Source organism: Lepidochelys kempii, chromosome 24 (assembly GCF_965140265.1).
Source record: "Lepidochelys kempii isolate rLepKem1 chromosome 24, rLepKem1.hap2, whole genome shotgun sequence".
In the NCBI taxonomy this organism is placed as follows: Eukaryota; Metazoa; Chordata; order Testudines; family Cheloniidae; genus Lepidochelys; species Lepidochelys kempii.
The window spans coordinates 18356249-18374120 of record NC_133279.1 but is presented as its reverse complement, the minus strand read 5'-3'; the positions used below and the strand labels follow the sequence as shown (position 1 = coordinate 18374120).

Here is a 17872-nt window from a genome sequence, read left to right as displayed (position 1 = left end):
GAGGCATTGTGCGTAAAGCTGCCCCCAGGGAGCGAGGCATCGTGGGTAAAGCTGCCCCAGGGAGCGAGGCATCGTGGGTAAAGCTGCCCCCGGGAGCGAGGCATCGTGGGTAAAGCTGCCCCCGGGGAGCGAGGCATCGTGGTAAAGCTGCCCCCGGGGAGCGAGGGCATCGTGGGTAAAGCTGCCCCCGGGAGCGAGGCATCGTGGGTAAAGCTGCCCCCGGGGAGCGAGGCATCGTGGGTAAAGCTGCCCCCGGGGAGCGAGGCATCGTGGGTAAAGCTGCCCCCGGGGAGCGAGGCATCGTGGGTAAAGCTGCCCCCGGGGAGCGAGGCATCGTGGTAAAGCTGCCCCCGGGGAGCGAGGCATCGTGGGTAAAGCTGCCCCGGGGAGCGAGGCATCGTGGGTAAAGCTGCCCCCGGGGAGCGAGGCATCGTGGGTAAAGCTGCCCCGGGAGCGAGGCATCGTGGGTAAAGCTGCCCCCGGGGAGCGAGGCATCGTGGGTAAAGCTGCCCCCGGGGAGCGAGGCATCGTGGGTAAAGCTGCCCCCCGGGGAGCGAGGCATCGTGGGTAAAGCTGCCCCCGGGGAGCGAGGCATCGTGGGTAAAGACGCGCTATCTCAGAGTTAAAGCTGCCCCCGGGGAGCGAAGGCATCGTGGGTAAAGCTGCCCCCGGGGAGCGAGGCATCGTGGGTAAAGCTGCCCCCCGGGGAGCGAGGCATCGTGGGTAAAGCTGCCCCCGGGGAGCGAGGCATCGTGGGTAAAGCTGCCCCCGGGGAGCGAGGCATCGTGGGTAAAGCTGCCCCCGGGGAGCGAGGCATCGTGGGTAAAAGCTGCCCCCGGGGAGCGAGGCATCGTGGGTAAAGCTGCCCCCGGGGAGCGAGGCATCGTGGTAAAGCTGCCCCCGGGGAGCGAGGCATCGTGGGTAAAGCTGCCCCCCGGGGAGCGAGGCATCGTGGGTAAAGCTGCCCCCGGGGAGCGAGGCATCGTGGGTAAAGCTGCCCCCCGGGGAGCGAGGCATCGTGGGTAAAGCTGCCCCGGGAGCGAGGCATCGTGGGTAAAGCTGCCCCCGGGGAGCGAGGCATCGTGGGTAAAGCTGCCCCCCGGGGAGCGAGGCATCGTGGGTAAAGCTGCCCCCGGGGAGCGAGCATCGTGGGTAAAGCTGCCCCCGGGGAGCGAGACATTGTGGGTAAAGCTGCCCTCAGGGAGCAAGGCATTGTGGGTATAGTCCCCCCGGGGAACAAGGCATTCTGGGTATGGTCCCCCCAGGGCAGAGAGGCATTGTGGTAAAGCTGCCCCCGGGGAGTGAGGCATTGTGGGTAAAGCTGCCCCCCGGGGAGCGAGGCATTGTGGGTCAAGCCTGCCCCCGAGTACCTACGTGCCGGGGCCCCGCCCAGCCCCCCCTCCAGGCAGCGCCCGTGGCCGTTCTCGCCGGGGCGGCCGCACCAGCCGCAGCGGGGCTGGCGGGTGCAGCGGGCGCATTGCAGGGCCTGGGCGCAGGGGGGGGCGCAGCTCTCGGTCCCACTCAGCACCCGCCCGCACAGCCCCGCCAGGCACCGCATGGGCAGGTAGGTGGGGCTCATGCACTGCGGGGGAGAAAGGGGGGGTTACTGCTCCACTCGGCCGACATGGCCCCCCCAGCCTCCCCGGATCCCCCCTCCCCACGGCCCTGGCCTGGGATCACCCGCCCCCTCCCCCTGGCCCCCCCAGGATCCCCCTCCCCCTGGCCCCCCCAGCCTCCCCAGATCCCCCCTCGACACAGCCCTCACCTGGGTTCCCCCCTCCCCCTGGCCCCCCCAGGATCCTCCCTCGACATGGTCCCCACCTGGGATCCCCCATCCCCCTGGCCTCCCCAAGATCCCTCTCGACACAGCCCCCTTAGGATCCCCCTCCCCCTGGCCCCCCCAGCCTCCCCAGGATCCCCCCTGGGATTCCCCCTCCCCCTGACTCCCCCGTCCCCCCAATTCCCCCCTCCCCCCAGCTCCCCCTGGGTTCCCCCCTTGCCCCTGCCAGCACAGCCCCCCCGGCCACACCTGGCGCAGGCTGACGGTCCAGACGCAGTGCTGCCAGCCCCCGTCGGCCCCCTTGGAGCCCAGGCAGGCGGGGCAGGAGCTGTGGTTGTGGCAGGGTGTGGGGCAGGCCAGGGGGGCGAGGACTCCACGGGCATGGGGGAGACGTTGAGCAGCGAGTGGCTGAAGCACGTCCAGTCGTAGGTGGGCTGCACGCTCAGGATGCGCCGCGTCTCTCCTGGGGGTGGGGGTGGGGGTGAGATCCCTGGGGAGCCCCCCCATATCCCCCGCCACGCCCCGGATCCACCCACGCACCCACCACCCTGCCGCCCCCTCCCCCAGGTACCCCCCGCGACCAGACCACAGACCTGCCCCGCTGCCCCCACCCCACCCTGCCCCGGATCCACCCTGCCGCCCCCTCCCCCAGGTACCCCCCTGACCCAGACCACAGACCTGCCCTGCCCCCCATGGCCCCCTGCAGCCCCCCGTCTCCCTGCCCCCCCGCCGTACCGGTGCGTTTGAACTGGCGCGTCCACATGCATTTCCCCGAGGCGGTGCAGGCCGGGCAGTCGGCTGCCTCACACGAGATCTCCGAGCAGTTGCTGGCCACGAAGATCTCGCGCTGGTTGATGCGACAGTCGTTCTCCGACGTGCAGCTCCCGGCGCTGCCGATGCAGGCGCCCTCAGGGCAATTCGTGCACCACTTGCACTGCGAGGGCGCCTGGGGGGTGGAGGTCACGGCTGGCCAGGGGTGCCCCCTCCAGCCAGCGACCCCGCCCCACTGCCCTCCGCGCCCCACAGCCCGTGCCCCAGCCTTGTCCCCACCACGCCCCCGGCCAGCACCCCCTCCAGCCAGCGACCCCGCCCCACTGCCCTCCACGCCCCACAGCCCGTGCCCCAGCCAGCGTCCCCACCATGCCCCCAGCCAGCACCCCCTCCAGCCAGCGACCCCGCCCCACTGCCCTCCACGCCCCACAGCCCGTGCCCCAGCCAGCGTCCCCACCATGCCCCCAGCCAGCACCCCCTCCAGCCAGCGACCCCGCCCCACTGCCCTCCACGCCCCACAGCCCGTGCCCCAGCCTTGTCCCCACCACGCCCCCGGCCAGCACCCCCTCCAGCCAGCGACCCCGCCCCACTGCCCTCCGCGCCCCACAGCCCGTGCCCCAGCCTTGTCCCCACCACGCCCCCGGCCAGCACCCCCTCCAGCCAGCGACCCCGCCCCACTGCCCTCCGCGCCCCACAGCCCGTGCCCCAGCCAGCGTCCCACCACGCCCCCAGCCAGCACCCCCTCCAGCCAGCGACCCCGCCCCACTGCCCTCCGCGCCCCACAGCCCGTGCCCCAGCCTTGTCCCCCACCACGCCCCCGGCCAGCACCCCCTCCAGCCAGCGACCCCGCCCCACTGCCCTCCGCGCCCCACAGCCCGTGCCCCAGCCAGCGTCCCCACCACGCCCCCAGCCAGCACCCCCTCCAGCCAGCGACCCCGCCCCACTGCCCTCCGCGCCCCACAGCCCGTGCCCCAGCCTTGTCCCCACCACGCCCCCAGCCAGCACCCCCTCCAGCCAGCGTCCCCGCCCCACTGCCCCACAGCCCGTGCCCCAGCCAGCGTCCCCACCACGCCCCCAGCCAGCACCCCCTCCAGCCAGCGACCCCGCCCCACTGCCCTCCGCGCCCCACAGCCCGTGCCCCAGCCTTGTCCCCACCATGCCCCGGCCAGCACCCCCTCCAGCCAGCGTCCCCCACCCCACTGCCCTCCGCGCCCCACAGCCCGTGCCCCAGCCAGCGTCCCCACCACGCCCCCAGCCAGCACCCCCTCCAGCCAGCGTCCCCCGCCCCACTGCCCTCCGCGCCCCACAGCCCATGCCCCAGCCTTGTCCCCACCATGCCCCCGGCCAGCACCCCCTCCAGCCAGTGCCCCCCACCCCACTGCCCTCCAAGCCCTACAGCCCCGTGCTCCAGCCCCGTCCCCACCACGCCGCCTCCAGCCAGTGCCAAACGCTGCTCCCCCCATGCCCCCCAGCTGCCCCTGGGAGAGGACAGGGCAGCAACCGGACACGCGCTCACCGCAGCGCCCAGCCCATGGCTCATGGCACGGGGGTGCCGGGCCAGACACTCGCTGCAGGTCCTCAGGCGTCGGCACTCGTCCGCTGACCGCGGCGCGGGGAAGCAGGCGGCCAACCCGGCCGGGCAGCCCAGCCTGTGGGAGAGACCAGTGAAACGGGGGGAGACTGCAGCTCTGCCCCCGCTGCTAGCCAACGCCCCCCAGCTGCCCGTAGCCACGGCCTGGCCCTGCCCACGGCTGCTCTGGGAACCAGGGCCCACAGCCCTCCCGACCCGCTCACCTCATGTGACAAGGCAGGGAGTCGCTGTAACATTTCAGGCAGTGTGTGTGCCTCAGTTTCCCTGGCGCGGACGGTCTGCTCTCAGGGGCGCGCGAGGCCAGGAAGGGTCAGGGACAGACCAGCCGAACCCATCCGGGAGCAGTGGGACCCGGCCAGGCCCCAGGCCCTGACCCCCGGCGGGGCCCTGAGAGAGGTTTTCCCTGCAGACAACAACAGCTGGGGGGGAGGGGGGCACAAGGGGGCTGCCGAGGAAGCCGGGGTCTCCCCGGGGAGCCACAGACGGACGGAGCCGGAGTGGGGCTCGCTGCAAGCCCGGCTGGCCCCAGGGGACTCAGGACCTAGGGGCTGATGGGGCCCTGGCTCTGCACAGGGGCAGGGGTCATGGGATCCACCCCGGGGGCCTCGCGCCTGCAGGGCCCAGCTCTTCCCCCCAGCAGGGTCTGCTGGGCCGGACTCCGGCAGGGACCCCTGGGGGCAGCGGGGGGGAAACAGTCCTGGAGCCCACGGGCCTGCCCCTCTCCAACCCTGGGGCCTGACCCACTGTGGGGTCGCACCCAGGAGCCTGGTGACAGGCTGGGCACACACCCCGCTCCTCGCCCCACGTCCCCCACCAATGGCCACGCCCCTTCTGGTAGGGCCACGCCCCTACTTCCTCACCCCACCAGTAGCTTCCGCCCATCCCCCAATAACCACGGCCTAACCCCCTGTAGCCACGCCCCCTCCCCATCAGTGGCCACGCCCCCTCCCAGCCCCCCACCTGTCGGCGGCGTCGGCAGACCAGGCAGCTGCCGTGGCACCAGGTGCAGCTGGCTCGCGAGCGGTTGCAGGCATCGGGGCCGGGGAAGACGAGGCAGGGGTCGGAGGGCACCGTCAGCACGGCCATGCGCCCCAGCGCCACCCCGCTGAACCCCCCGGAAACGTAGATCCGGCCCCCGACCGCGGCCACCGCGTGGGCCACCGACTCGTTCATGGGCACGCCCACCACTGCCGGGCCTGCGGGGAGAGCAAAGGATCCTGGGTAACCCCGCCAACCCCAGCCTGGAGGGAGAAACGGGGGCAGTGTGGCGGGGGGAAGGAGACGCTGGGGAGAAACTCACTCCCCATTGCCTGCGTGGCTGGGGGTCCCCTCCCCGCTTTGTGTGGCTGGGGGGGTCTCCCTGCCTGGCCCCCCCCGGCCCCTGGCCCCCCCATCCCTGCCCCGTTACCCGTCTGGTTGGGCAGGATCCAGGTGTTGCAGTTAAGCTGGTAAAGCAGCAGGTGGCTGGTGAAGTCCTGGGTCTCCGTGCGGCCCCCGACCACCACCATGGTGTCCCGAGCACGGCCGCCGCGTGGAAGAAGTGAGACAGCGGCTGGGGGACCACACGGGATCGGAAAGAGCCGGGGTCAACCCTCCCCCAAAATCCCCGCTGCGCCCCAAAACCCCAACCACCCGCTGCACCCCAAAACCCCATCCCCCCAGCCCCGTAACTTCACTGCACCCCACAATCCCACTGCACCCCAAAGCCCCTGCCCCCACATCCCTGCCGTGCCCCAATACCCTAACCACCCGCTGCACCCCAAAACCCCAGCCCCAGAACCCCACTGCACCCCAAAACCACCCATCCCCACCCCCATATCCCCGCTGTGCCCCAAAACCCCACCACGTCATCTACGCTGCCCTGAAAACGTAGACTGCATCTGTGCCCTATAACTTCACTGCACCCAAAACCCCATCCCCTGAGCCCCATCACCTCACTGTACCCCAACCCCCCCACCAACCCAAAACCCTAACCACATGCTGCACCCCAAAACCCCATTCCCCCAGCCCCGTAACCTCACTGCACCTCAAAGTCCCACTGCACCCCAAACCCCCTGCCCCCACCCCCATATCCCTGCTGTGCCCCAAAACCCCACCACCCCATCTACACTGCCCCTGAAAATTTAGACGGTGTCTGTGCCCTCGTGCCCCATATCACTGGACCCCAAAACCCCATCCCCCTAGCCCCATAACCCCACTGTATCCGACCCCCCACCCCCTCAAAACCCACCCCCCGCTGCACCCCAAAACCCCATCTCCCAGCCTCATAACCTCACTGCACCCCAAAACCTCATACCCCAATCACATAATCCCACTCTACCCCAAACCCCACCACCCCCACATCCCCACTGGCCCCAAACCCTAACCACCCGCTGCACCCCAAAACTCCATCCCCCAGCCCATAACCCCACTGCACCCCAAACCTTCCCATCCCCACATCCCTTTTGTACCCCAAAAACCCCTGCACCCCCATATCTCCATCTCTCTTGCTTCATAACCACACTGCATCCCAAACCCTGTGACCCCACCTCCCACATCCCTACTGTAGCACAAAACCCTGCACCCCCAAAACCCCACAACTGCACTGCAACCCAAAACGCCCACATCCCTGCTGCACCCAAAACCACACTGCACCCCCAAAAAAACCACCACCCCGCTGCACCCCCAAACCACATCCCCCACAACTTTAGGCCCTAACCCCCATGTCCCTGTTTGCCCAATCCCCCTGCCTCCCATGCCCACACCCCTGCCCTGGCACTGTCCCTACCTTGGGGCCCTGGGCGGGGGCCAGCAGGCTCCAGGTCCGGCTGGGGCAGTGTAGGCTGTAAAGTTCAGGGGAGGCCGACACCGTCTCCACGTGGAAACGCTGCCCCCCAAAAACGTAGACTGCGTCTGTGCCCTCGTGGTACACGGCCGAGTGCCCGTACAGACCTGGGGGGGCGGGGACAGCTGCTGAACCCCTCACCCTGCTCTGTGCCCACCCTGGGGTCCCAGCCGCCTGCCTGTGCTCGCTCTGCACGCCAGGGGGGACCTGGGGGGGCGGGGACAGCTGCTGAACCCCTTGTGACAAAGCGGGACTGTTCTTAATGTTTCCTCTGAATATTGTGGGGGTGCCTCAGTTTCCCCTGTGCAGTTCTTAAGTATCTAGGGGGTGGGGTAAGGGTGTATGATCCTTGCAGAGCCCTAGAGGGCAGGTGTGTGCAGGGGTCTGGACACAGAGAATGGCCGACACCCTGTTTCCTGCAACTGATGGCCTGGGCCCTTCCCCCCTGCAAGGTGAGAGCTAAAGGGTTGGAGAACAAAGGAATCAGGTGACCACCTGGCCCGGGAAAGGGACAAAGCCCAGAGGAGGGGGGGGCTGGAGAGAGTTTCAGTTTGGGGCTGGCTGGGACATGGAGTGAAGGGCAGATGGGGTTGTCTGACTCACTGCCCCCCAAAATGGACCCAGCTGAGGGGTCCCATTCTCTGCACCTACAAGCTCTGTGTTAGACCATGTTCCTGTCGTCTAATAAACCCTCTGTGTTACTGGCTGGCTGAGAGTCACGTCTGACTGCGGAGTTGGGGGGCAGGACCCTCTGGCCGCCCCAGGACCCCGCCTGGGCGGACTCGCTATGGGAAGCGCAGGGAGGGGCAGAGGACGCTGAATGCTCCGAGGTCAGACCCAGGAAGGTGGAGCCCGGTGAGCTGTGTGTCCTGAAGACAGGCTGCTCCCCGAGAGGAGACTCCCCCAGAGTCCTGCCTGGCTTCGTGGGGAGCAGGTCCCGAGCATCGCCCAGGGACCCCGGGACAGGGGGACCAGGGGGTTTGATGGGTGCAGCGACCCCTGGGGGCAGGTGTGGCTGTGACTGGCTGCCTGGGCACAGAGACCGGCTGACAGGAGGTAGCCTGGCTCCTGATGGCTGGAGCCTGTCCCAGTGGCTTCGTGGGGCATCGCCCGGGGACCCCGTGACACCCCTCACCTTGCTCTGTCCCCACACTGGGGTCCCAGCTGCCTGCCAACGCTCACTCTCCACGCTGGGGGGGATCTGGGGGGTGGTGGTGTCCCAGAAACCTGCCCTGCCTGCCAGCACTCGCTCTGCACGCGGGGGGGTACCTGGGGGGGGGTTGTACCTGTGGGGGGGGTCCCGGCCGCCGGCCCCGCCTGCCAGTGCTCGCTCTCCACACCGTACTCCAGCAGCTGCTTGTTGAAGCCGTCGGCCGGGGAGTAGCCGCCGATGAGCAGCAGGGAGGTGTCGCGCCGGGGGGTCAGCGTGTGCCCCGCCACGGCCGGGAGCAGGGGATCCTGGGGGGGGGAGCAGAGCTCAGAGCGGGCCGGGGGCCCCCGGAGGCAGGGGTCACAGGGCACCGAGGTCGAGTGTCAGGGGCATGGGGCTCACGGGCAGAATGAGCGGGAGCCCGGGGCTGGGGTCAGCGTGGGGGCGGGGGTCATGCAGGGGGGCGGGGGGGGTTGGCGCTGGGTAGGCGGGGGGGCGGGGGTCATGCAGGGGGGGCGGGGGCTGCGGGTACCTGCTCCTGTCTCCACTGCAGCGTGGTGAGGTTGAGCACCCAGCAGTCGCTGGTGACGCCACCGGCCGCCAGCCCCCCCAGCACCACCATGGCCTGGCGGGCCGGCACGTAGGCCGCGGCGTGGAAGTAGCGGGGGCTGGGCCCTGGCCCCCCGTCCTCTGTCCCCGCCAGCATCTGGGTCCAGCGGCGCTCAGGGATGGAGTACCTGTGGGGAGAGACCCAGAGCGAGAGAGTCCCCCAGAGCCGGGGGGGCCAGAGACCCACAGCCCCACCCCCAGAGCTGGGGGCAATGGGGCTCTCCCCACCCCAGAGACCCACGGCTTGCCCCTCCCCTCCAGCCCCACCGTTGGGGGGTTACCAAGGCCTGACCCAGGCCAGTCCAATTAGAAGAGGGGGGGGGCAGCACCCCGGGCTGGGGGTGGAGTCAGGTCAGGAGTTGGGGTGAACCTGTGATCCCAGCGGGAGAAGAGAGGGTCCCATCCGGGGATGGCGGAGCCTGAGGAAGGGGCGGAGCCCAGCAGGTCCCTGGAGGGGAGCCCGAGGAAGGGGGCGGAGCCCGGCAGGTCCCTGGGGGGGAGCCCGAGGAAGGGGGCGGAGCCCGGCAGGTCCGGGGGGGGGGAGCCCGAGGAAGGGGGTGGAGCCCGGCAGGTCCCGGGGGGGGAGCCCGAGGAAGGGGGCGGAGCCCGGCAGGTCCGGGGGGGGGGAGCCCGAGGAAGGGGGTGGAGCCCGGCAGGTCCCTGGGGGGGGGAGCCCGAGGAAGGGGGCGGAGCCCGGCAGGTCCCTGGGGGGCGGAGCCCGGCAGGTCCCTGGGGGGGAGCCCGAGGAAGGGGGCGGAGCCCTGCAGGTCCGGGGGGGGAGCCCGAGGAAGGGGGCGGAGCCCAAGGGCTCCCCACTCACCTGTAGACGTTGCCCAGCAGCCCCTGGCGCAGGGACAGGCCCCCGAACATCCAGAGCGTGGCCTCCGGCCCCTCCACCATGGTGTGGCCCAGGCGGTGCAGGAACCGGCTGGCCGTGTCCTGGGACAGACGCACAGAGGCAGGGTCAGCGCCTGTGGGGCTGGGGCTGGGGCCGGGGCCAGGGTCTGGGGGGCCATCTTTGAGTGTGGGGCAGGGGACGGTGCCTGGCCAGGAATGGGGTGTGCCCAGGCCAGGCAGGGCTATGGGGTGCTCGGTGGGGCCGGGTGGGGCAGGGGTGCCAAGATGCGGGGGGTGCCCATCCCAGGCCAGGCAGGGCTATGGGGTGCCTGGTGGGGCTGTGGGGGTGGGGCTGGGTGGGGCAGGGGTGCCAGGATGCGGGGGGTGCCCATCCCAGGCCAGGCAATGGGGTGCCTGGTGGGGCCATGGGGGTGGGGCTGGGTGGGGCAGGGGTGCCAGGATGCGGGGGGAGTCCATCCCAGGCCAGGCTGGGCAGGCATGGGGCAGCTGGGCAGTGCCCCTGCCAGGCAGAGTGGGGAGTGCCCGGTGGGGTTGGGGGGATGGGGCGGGGCAGGGCAAGGGGGTGCATGAGCAGGGGGCGCCCAGGCAGGGTGCATGGGGGGTGGTTCAGCGAGGTTGGGGGGCCCAGCGGGGGGACTCACGGGCGTCAGCTGGCTGTCGATCAGCGTCTCCCAGATGAGCTTCCCCGGGTCCAGCGGCACCGAACAATCTGCACCCCCGAATCCCTCGCCACAGATGCACAGACCCAGACTCTGGGGGGCAGGAGGGGGAGGGTGAGATGGGCACGGCCCTCACCCTGCCCCCCTTGGCTACTGCCCCCAGGGCCTGTGCTGACCTCACCTCCTCCCCCCACATGCCTCAGCACAGATCCTGGGCCCAGCCGTGGACTCCAGCCCCACTGTGAACTCGCCCTGGGCCAGTCCCCCAATGGAGCCCCCCAGCCGTTCCCCTTCTCCTCCCACTTCATCCCCCCGCCCCTCCCCCTGTTGTACCCCCTGCCTGTGCCCCCCATAACACTCTCCCTGCCCCTCCCCCAGCTCAGTCCCCTGCCCGCCCCCCAACCCCTGGTAAGTCCCCCTGTCCCAGGCCCCTCCCTTGGCAGCCCCCTGCCCGCCCCATCACTCACCATGTTGCAGACGCCCCGGCCAACGTGGGCAGAACAGTTCCCGGGGCAGACCCGCAGCTGGCAGTGGGGCCCAGCATAGCCCCCCCCGGCACACGCAGCGCCCATCCCGGCACTCCTGGGTGGGCCGGCAGCCAGGCCAGCAGCGATGTACCGCGAAAGTAGCGTTGAACCCTGACGCCTCGCTGGAGTTCGCCTCGTAGTACAGAACCAGCAGCCCTGGGAGGGAGGGGTGTTAGAGCCATCTGTGCCCCCCACCCGTGCACAGCCAGGGGAGGTGGGGGGTGTCTCTGTGCCCCCCCCCAGTCTACCCTGCGCACAGCCGGGAACCAGGAGGGTCTGTTTGGCCCCCCATGATGCAGTTCTCAATGTTTTCTCTGAATACTGTGTGCCTCAGTTTCCCCTGTGTTACTCCAGTACCTAGATGTGACGATGTGACCCAGCAGGGAGGGGGGAGTGTTGACCTGGGAATGTGCCCTGGGGATGGGAGACCTGAGAGCCTGTCACCTGAGCCAGGAGGGGGAGGGGGAGGTGACACCTCTGCCCAGGAATGTGGACGGAGGCTGCAGCAGGGAACCTGCTGGGGGGGTTTAGTTTCAGTTTGGGGCTGGGGAGAGGAACACAGAGAACCCCAGGGCTGGGGTCTAAGCTCCCTGCTCCCCCAGAAGGACGTGATTGAGGGGTCCTGGTTGTACCCACAAGCTCTGTTGTGGACTGTGTTCCTGTCGTCCAATAAACCTTCTGTTTTACTGGCTGGCTGAGAGTCTCAGTGGATCCCAGGAAGAGGGGGGCAGGGCCTGGACTCCCCCACACTCCGTGACAACTGGTGGCAGAGGTGGGATCTACTGCACCCCGTGAACGGCGCTTCCTGCAGTAAGTGACTGGGGAACAGTAAAACGAAGGGGGATTGACGGGGACCAGGCGTGCTGAAGATTCAGAGAGAGACGGTTTCGGGGGGCGGTTAACCCCTGGCAGTGTGTGACCAGAGAGAAGGACTTTTGCAGTAACAGGGTCCCCCGGGGGATTGCAGCGAGCGGTCCCAGGGGCGGAGGAGTCTGCAGCTCGACCCTGGCAAAGAGTCGGTGACCTCAAGAAGGACTGGCACACTAGGGGCTTTTCCTGGAAACCATGGGAAGCTGCCCGGCCTGCGAGTGGCCAGCAGGGAGATGTACGCTAAACGCCTGAAGAGCGACCTGGTGGAGCGGTGCAGGCAGAGGGGGCTGCGCATCGGGAGGTCCACCAAGGAACAGCTGATTGCCCAGTTGGAGGAGAGGGATCGCTTGGATGACCCGATCCCTGTCCCTGAGGGAAGCCGCCCGGCAGACGCAGCGTGGGCCCTGGGGCCTGACCGGGCTGGGAGGGGTCAGACGGCTGCCGAGGACATCCCGAGACCCTTCCTACCTAGGCCTGGGGGGCGGGGGGGGGGGGGGGGGTTGGGGGAAGTCCAGCGAATACCGAGGGCACCCTGACCCCAGCAGCCAGCAGGGGATCCTCCCGGCGGAGCTCCCCATCCCTGGAGCGGAGGCGGCTGGAATGGGAGAGGGAGATGAAAACGAGGGAGCTGGAGGATCATGAAAAACAACGTCAACATGAGGAGAAACAACCTCAACATGAGCAGGAGGAGAAGGAGAAACAACGTCAACATGAGCAGGAGAAGAAGGGGAGGGAACGTCAGGAGAAGGAGAAACAAAGACAGCATGAACTGGAGCTGGCCAGGCTGAGGAGCAGTGGGGCCCCGGCTGCGGTGAGTGAGGGGGGACCCAAGACTGCAAGGAACTTTGATAAGTGCTTCCTTGCCCAGCGTAAGGAGGGGGAGGACACAGATAGCTTCCTGACGGCCTTTGAGAATGCCTGTGAGCTGCACAGGGTTGACCCTGCAGACAGGCTCTCAGGTCTCCCATCCCCAGGGCACATTCCCAGGTCAACACTCCCCCCTCCCTGCTGAGTCACATCATCACACTAGATGCGGGGTGTCGAAGCGGGACTGTCCTTAATGTTTCCTCTGAATAGTGTGGGGGTGCCTCAGTTTCCCCTGTGCAGTTCTTAAGTACCTAGGGGGTGGGGTAAAGGTGTATGATCCTTGCAGAGCCCTGGAGGGCAGGTGTGTGCAGGGGTCTGGACACAGACAGTGGCCGACACCCTGTTTCCTGGCAACTGATGGCCTGGGCCCTTCCTCCCTGCAAGGTGAGAGCCAAAGGATTGGAGAACAAAGGAATCCGGTGACCTCCTGGCTCCGGAAAGGGACAAAGCCCAGAGGAAGAGGGGTGGAGAGAGTTTCAGTTTGGGGCTGGCTGGGGACGTGAAGTGCAGACGTGGTTGTCCGGCTCACTGCCCCCCAAAATGGACCCAGCTGAGGGGTCCTGGTCTCTGCACCTACAAGCTCTGTGTTAGACCATGTTCCTGTCATCTAATAAATCTCTGTTTTACTGGCTGGCTGAGAGTCCCGTCTGACTGCAGAGTTGGGGGGCAGGACCCTCTGGCCCCCCCAGGACCCCACCTGAGCGGACTCGCTGTGGGAAGCGCAGGGAGGGGCAGAGGAGGCTGAATGCTCCGAGGTCAGACCCAGGAAGGTGGAGCCCGGTGAGCTGTGTGTCCTGCAGACAGGCTGCTCCCCGAGAGGAGACTCCCCCAGAGTCCTGCCTGGCTTCGTGGGGAGCAGGTCCCAAGCATCGCCTAGGGACCCCAGGACAGGGGGACCAGGGGGTTTGATGGGTGCAGCGACCCCTGGGGGCAGGTGTGGCTGTGACTGGCTGCCTGGGCACAGAGACTGGCCGACAGGAGGTAGCCTGGCTCCTGATGGCTGGAGCCTGTCCCAGTGGCATAGCCAGGAGGGGACATCAGGGTGGGCCCTGACTTCGGCACCCACGGCTCTCGGTACCCGTCCACACCCCACGCTGGGCCTGGCTCCCTGAGGCGGCAGCCCTAACTTTCCTGAGGATCTCCTCTGGGGCCGCAAACTCGATCAACTGCCCTCCTCCCAGTGGTGGCTTAGTCACTGGGCCAACGGGGCCCATGGCCAGGGGCCCCAGCCGATTGGGGGGCCCCAGGAAAATGGGTACAGGACCGCCAGATGGGAGCATTGGGTTGGGGTGCGGGGGCTTGTGGGCCAGCAAGTGCCAGAGCAGGGCCGGAGCAGGGCCGGGGCTGTGGGGCAGGGCTGGATGATAAATAGGTGGGTCGCGGCCCACACAGACCCACCCAGGGCTACACCCCATCCCATCCCCTGCAGAGCCAGCTGGGACCCCAGGACACCCCCAACCCCATGCCGTGCCCGGAACCCCGGGGGGCCTGTGCCCAGAACCCTGGGGGGCCCATCCCCCCCACTGAAAGCACCTACCTGACGCGGCCTCCACAGTGAGGGGCTGGGCACGGCCCTGTCCGCAGAAGGCTCCGATGAGGGTCCGGTCGGCCTGGATCTCTCCGGTGTCCAGGAAGGCCGGCAGCCCATCGAAGGCGTAGGCGTAGCTGTGCTGGGGGGCAGGTGGAGATGGGACCCCTGGTATGGCTGCTCCCCTCCAGCACCCCCCATGGTGCCTGGCCCAGGCCCTGCTCCCCCGCCCCGGGCCCTGCTCGCCCAATGACAGCGGCCTTCGCAGGGCCTGAACCCTGGTACCCCCCAGCACCAGCCATAGCACCCAGCTTGGACCCCACTCTGCCCCCCCATGGTAAGATCCTGCTCTGCCCCCCAGTGCTGCCTTCCTCACGGCATCCAGCACGGACCCTGCTCCCCACAACGCCCCCCCAGCACCTGGTCCAAGCCCCCCCAGCCCACCCCACTCACCATGCAGGGGGTGCTGAGGTCGGGCTGCAGGGTCAGGCTGATAGCAGGGCAGGGTTGGGCGGGCAGGCAGGGCTCCAGGCCGGGTGAAACCGACAGCACCCACAGGCAGTGGGCCAGGTCCCCGGGCACCCCCCCTGCCCGCCGGGAGCCCAGGGACCCCAAACCTGAGAGGTTGGCCAGCAGCGAGCGCCCCTCACACGCCCGGTAGCAGGTGCCCATGTTCCTGGGGGAGAGAGAGAGCACATCAGCACTGGGGGGGGCCCCCCCAGGGGGCCTGCCCCCAACACAGGGGGCCTGTGGAGGCAGGGACCCCCCAGAAGCAAGTGCAGAGGAGTGGGGGGTTCCTTCTCAGGGGAGGAGCAGTGCCACTCCTGGGGGCGGCGGTAGGGTCTCTCTGGGGTGGGGGGGTCTCACCTGGGGTCCCCATAGAATCTGGCAGTGTGGCCCCTTGTGATGAAGTGGGAATGTTCTCAGTGTTCTCTCTGAATACTGTGTGAGTGCCTCAGTTTCCCCTAGGCAGTTCTTAAGTGTCTAGGTGGTGGGATCAGGGGGTGTGATTGTTGCAGAGCCCTAGAGGGCCAGTGTGATGCTGTCTGCACAGAGAATGGCCGACACCCTGTCTCCTGGCCACTGATGGCCTGGGCCCCTCCCCTGCAAAGGTGCCAACTGAAGGGGCTGGAGAACAAAGATCAGGTGGCCTCCTGGCCTGGGAAAGAGACAAAGGCCAGAGGAGGGGAGGGAGAGTTTTCAGTTTGGAGCTGTCTGGGGAAATGGAGGGGGGCCCAGATTGGGCTCTGGCCTCCCTGCCCCCCCCAGAATGGACCTAGCTGAGGGGTCCTGTTCTCTGCACCTACAAGCTCTGTGTTAGACCATGTTCCTGTCGTCTAATAAACCTGTTTTTCTGGCTGGCTGAGAGTCACGTCTGACTGCGGAGTTGGGAGGCAGGACCCTCTGGCCCCCTCAGGACCCCACCTGGGCAGACTCGCTGTGGGAAGCGCACGGAGGGGCAGAGGAGGCTGAATGCTCCGAGGTCAGACCCGGGAAGGGGGAAGTCGGGTGAGCTGTGTGTCCTGCAGACAGGCTGCTCCCAGAGAGGAGACTCCCCCAGAGTCCTGCCTGGCTATGTAGGGAGCAGTTCCTGAGCATCGCCCAGGGACTCCGTGACACCCCTCCATCGGGGAATGGGGTGTGGGGAAGTGGGAATGAGCTTAATGTTTTCTCTGAATACGGTGTGTGCCTCAGTTTCCCCTTGCCATGGAGCCGCAGGCTGGGGGCTCCTGCACGGCTCCAGATGAGGCTCATGCAGGACTCTGGGGCAGGGTCTCCCCACAGAGCACCTGTCACTAGGGCCAGGAGCCTGTCCGGCTTCGGGGCCTCCAGGGTCCGACCTCGGAGTGTTCAGCCCCCTCGTCACCCCAGGACCCCCCACAGCAAGTCCCCCTGGACAGGACCCCTGGGGAGCCTCACGAGCCCCCAGGGGGCCCCCTCCAGCCAGCACCAACTCCCAGGCAGTGCGTGACACAGGCAGGTTATGAGTCGAGGAGAACCCAGCATAGAACAGAGCTTGTGCGCGCAGGGACCAGGGACCTGCAGCAAAGTCCGTTGAGGGGGGACCCAGAGCCCAGCGCCTTGGGCTCCCCCTGAGTCCCAGACAGGAGACGGCCCCGCTTCCAGCTGCCTGGCCCCAAACTCCTCCATTGCCCCCCACCCCCCCGGTCTTTGTCTCGCTTCCTGGGCAACATGTCACCTGGTCACATCCCCCTCCTGGGTCTCAGGTTCCGAGGGGCACTGGCCATCGCCTACTGCCCCCAAGGGTCTCAGCAAGTCACACTCCCTTATCCCCACCACCTAGCCACTAGTGCAGCACACAGGGAAACTGAGGCACGCATCATATTCATGCAGAGCAATCAGACTCACGTAGGCTCACATACAAGGGGAACCCCCACTTCGTCACACCCCATCTATTGCTTTAGTACCTAGATGGGGGGATCAAGGGGTGTGATCATTGCAGAGACCCCGAGAGGGCAGGTGTGATGCCCACGGGCTGCAGAGACTGGCTGACACTGATGGCAACCGATGGGCCCCCACCTCCCCCACAAGGTGTTGGAGAGCACAGGCCAGGCCACTGGTTTCCTCAGGAGAGAGGCAAAGTCTGGAGGGGGGAGCTGGGGGTGATGGGCTGGGCTGTGGGAAACGGGTCAGTCTCCTGTGTGGGACTTGGGGGGAGCCAAGGGCACTGGGCTCTGGGTCCCCCCCAGACGGACTTTGCTGCAGGTCCCTGCGCTCACAAGCTCTGTTCTACGCTGGGTTCCCCACGGCTAATAACCCGTCTGTGTCACTCACTGGCTGCAGGGGATAGGGCCCTTTGGGGGCGTGTGAGGCTCCCCAGGGGCCCCGTCCAGGGGGACTCGCTGAGGGGGGTCCCGGGGTGAGCAGGGGGCTGAACGCTCCGAGGTCGGACCCAGGAGGCCCGGAAGCCGAGCAGGCTGCTGGCCCTGATGGGAGACGGTGCCCCAGAGTCCTGCCTGGCTTCATCCGGAGCCGGGCCAGAGCCCCCAGGCTGGGCAGCTCTGGGGGGCAGGGATCTGCCCTAGGGTCCCCGTAGTTCCCGGTGGCGCAGCACTCACCGTGTGGCCCCTCAGCGGGGAGATGGGGTGTTGGGGGGCAGGAAGAAGGGGGTCTCTGGCCGAGTTGGGGGGCAGAGGGGGCCTCACCTGGGGTCGCCGTAGAACCCGGCAGCACAGCGCTCGCAGTGTGGCCCCTCGGCGGGGGGGGCGCAGTAGCAGGCCCCCGTGGCCCCGTGGCAGTGGCCCAGCTCAGGCAGGCCATGCCCGTTGCACTCGCACGCCCGGCACCCGACCGGGCTCGTGGCGTCGCCGAAGCTGCCGGGCTGGCAAAGATGGCAGCGCTCGCCGTGGGTCCAGTCTGCGGAGGGGGAGCAGAGTGAGCGGGGGGAGGGGAGTTGGGGATGTGGAAGGGGCGTAGGGGGAGTGCAGGGCTCAAGCAGGAGGACAGGGCCGTGGGGGAGCATGTGGGGGGCCGCAGGGGGGATGCGGGGGCCACGGGGTTTGCAGGGGGCCACGGGAGGCGCAGGGGGGCTATGGGGCGGATGCGGGGGGGCCTCAGGGGACTCACCCTGGCACTCATCACACACCCCGGGCCCCCCGGCCTGGCAGCTGCTGTGGAAGTGGCAGCCGCAGTCCACGCTGCACCGGGCCCCCCCCACACTGCCATTGGCCACGGTGCCCGGCTCTGACGTCCAGCCCAGCTCACACTCGCACGCGTAGTCGGGGGGGCCGCTGCACCGGCCGTGTCCACACTCCTCGTAGCACCTGGGGAGACGCCGGGGTGGGGGTCGGAACCAGGACAGCCAGTGGCCCCCCCA

General features: G+C 68.3%; 1 protein-coding gene across 1 annotated transcript in view; it reads right to left on the bottom strand.

The window, feature by feature from the left end:
* The window catches only part of MEGF8 (multiple EGF like domains 8), a 56750-nt gene that overhangs the window by 12346 nt on the left and 26532 nt on the right, over positions 1-17872 (bottom strand). The window contains 20 exon segments of the mRNA XM_073323632.1: positions 1375-1582; positions 2030-2139; positions 2142-2243; positions 2516-2726; positions 4068-4200; positions 4346-4545; positions 5103-5338; positions 5551-5658; positions 5661-5694; positions 6910-7073; positions 8253-8424; positions 8649-8853; positions 9546-9664; positions 10225-10335; positions 10710-10811; positions 10813-10925; positions 14044-14176; positions 14488-14710; positions 17202-17412; positions 17623-17819. Coding sequence (XP_073179733.1) covers positions 1375-1582; positions 2030-2139; positions 2142-2243; positions 2516-2726; positions 4068-4200; positions 4346-4545; positions 5103-5338; positions 5551-5658; positions 5661-5694; positions 6910-7073; positions 8253-8424; positions 8649-8853; positions 9546-9664; positions 10225-10335; positions 10710-10811; positions 10813-10925; positions 14044-14176; positions 14488-14710; positions 17202-17412; positions 17623-17819 — 3092 coding nt within the window.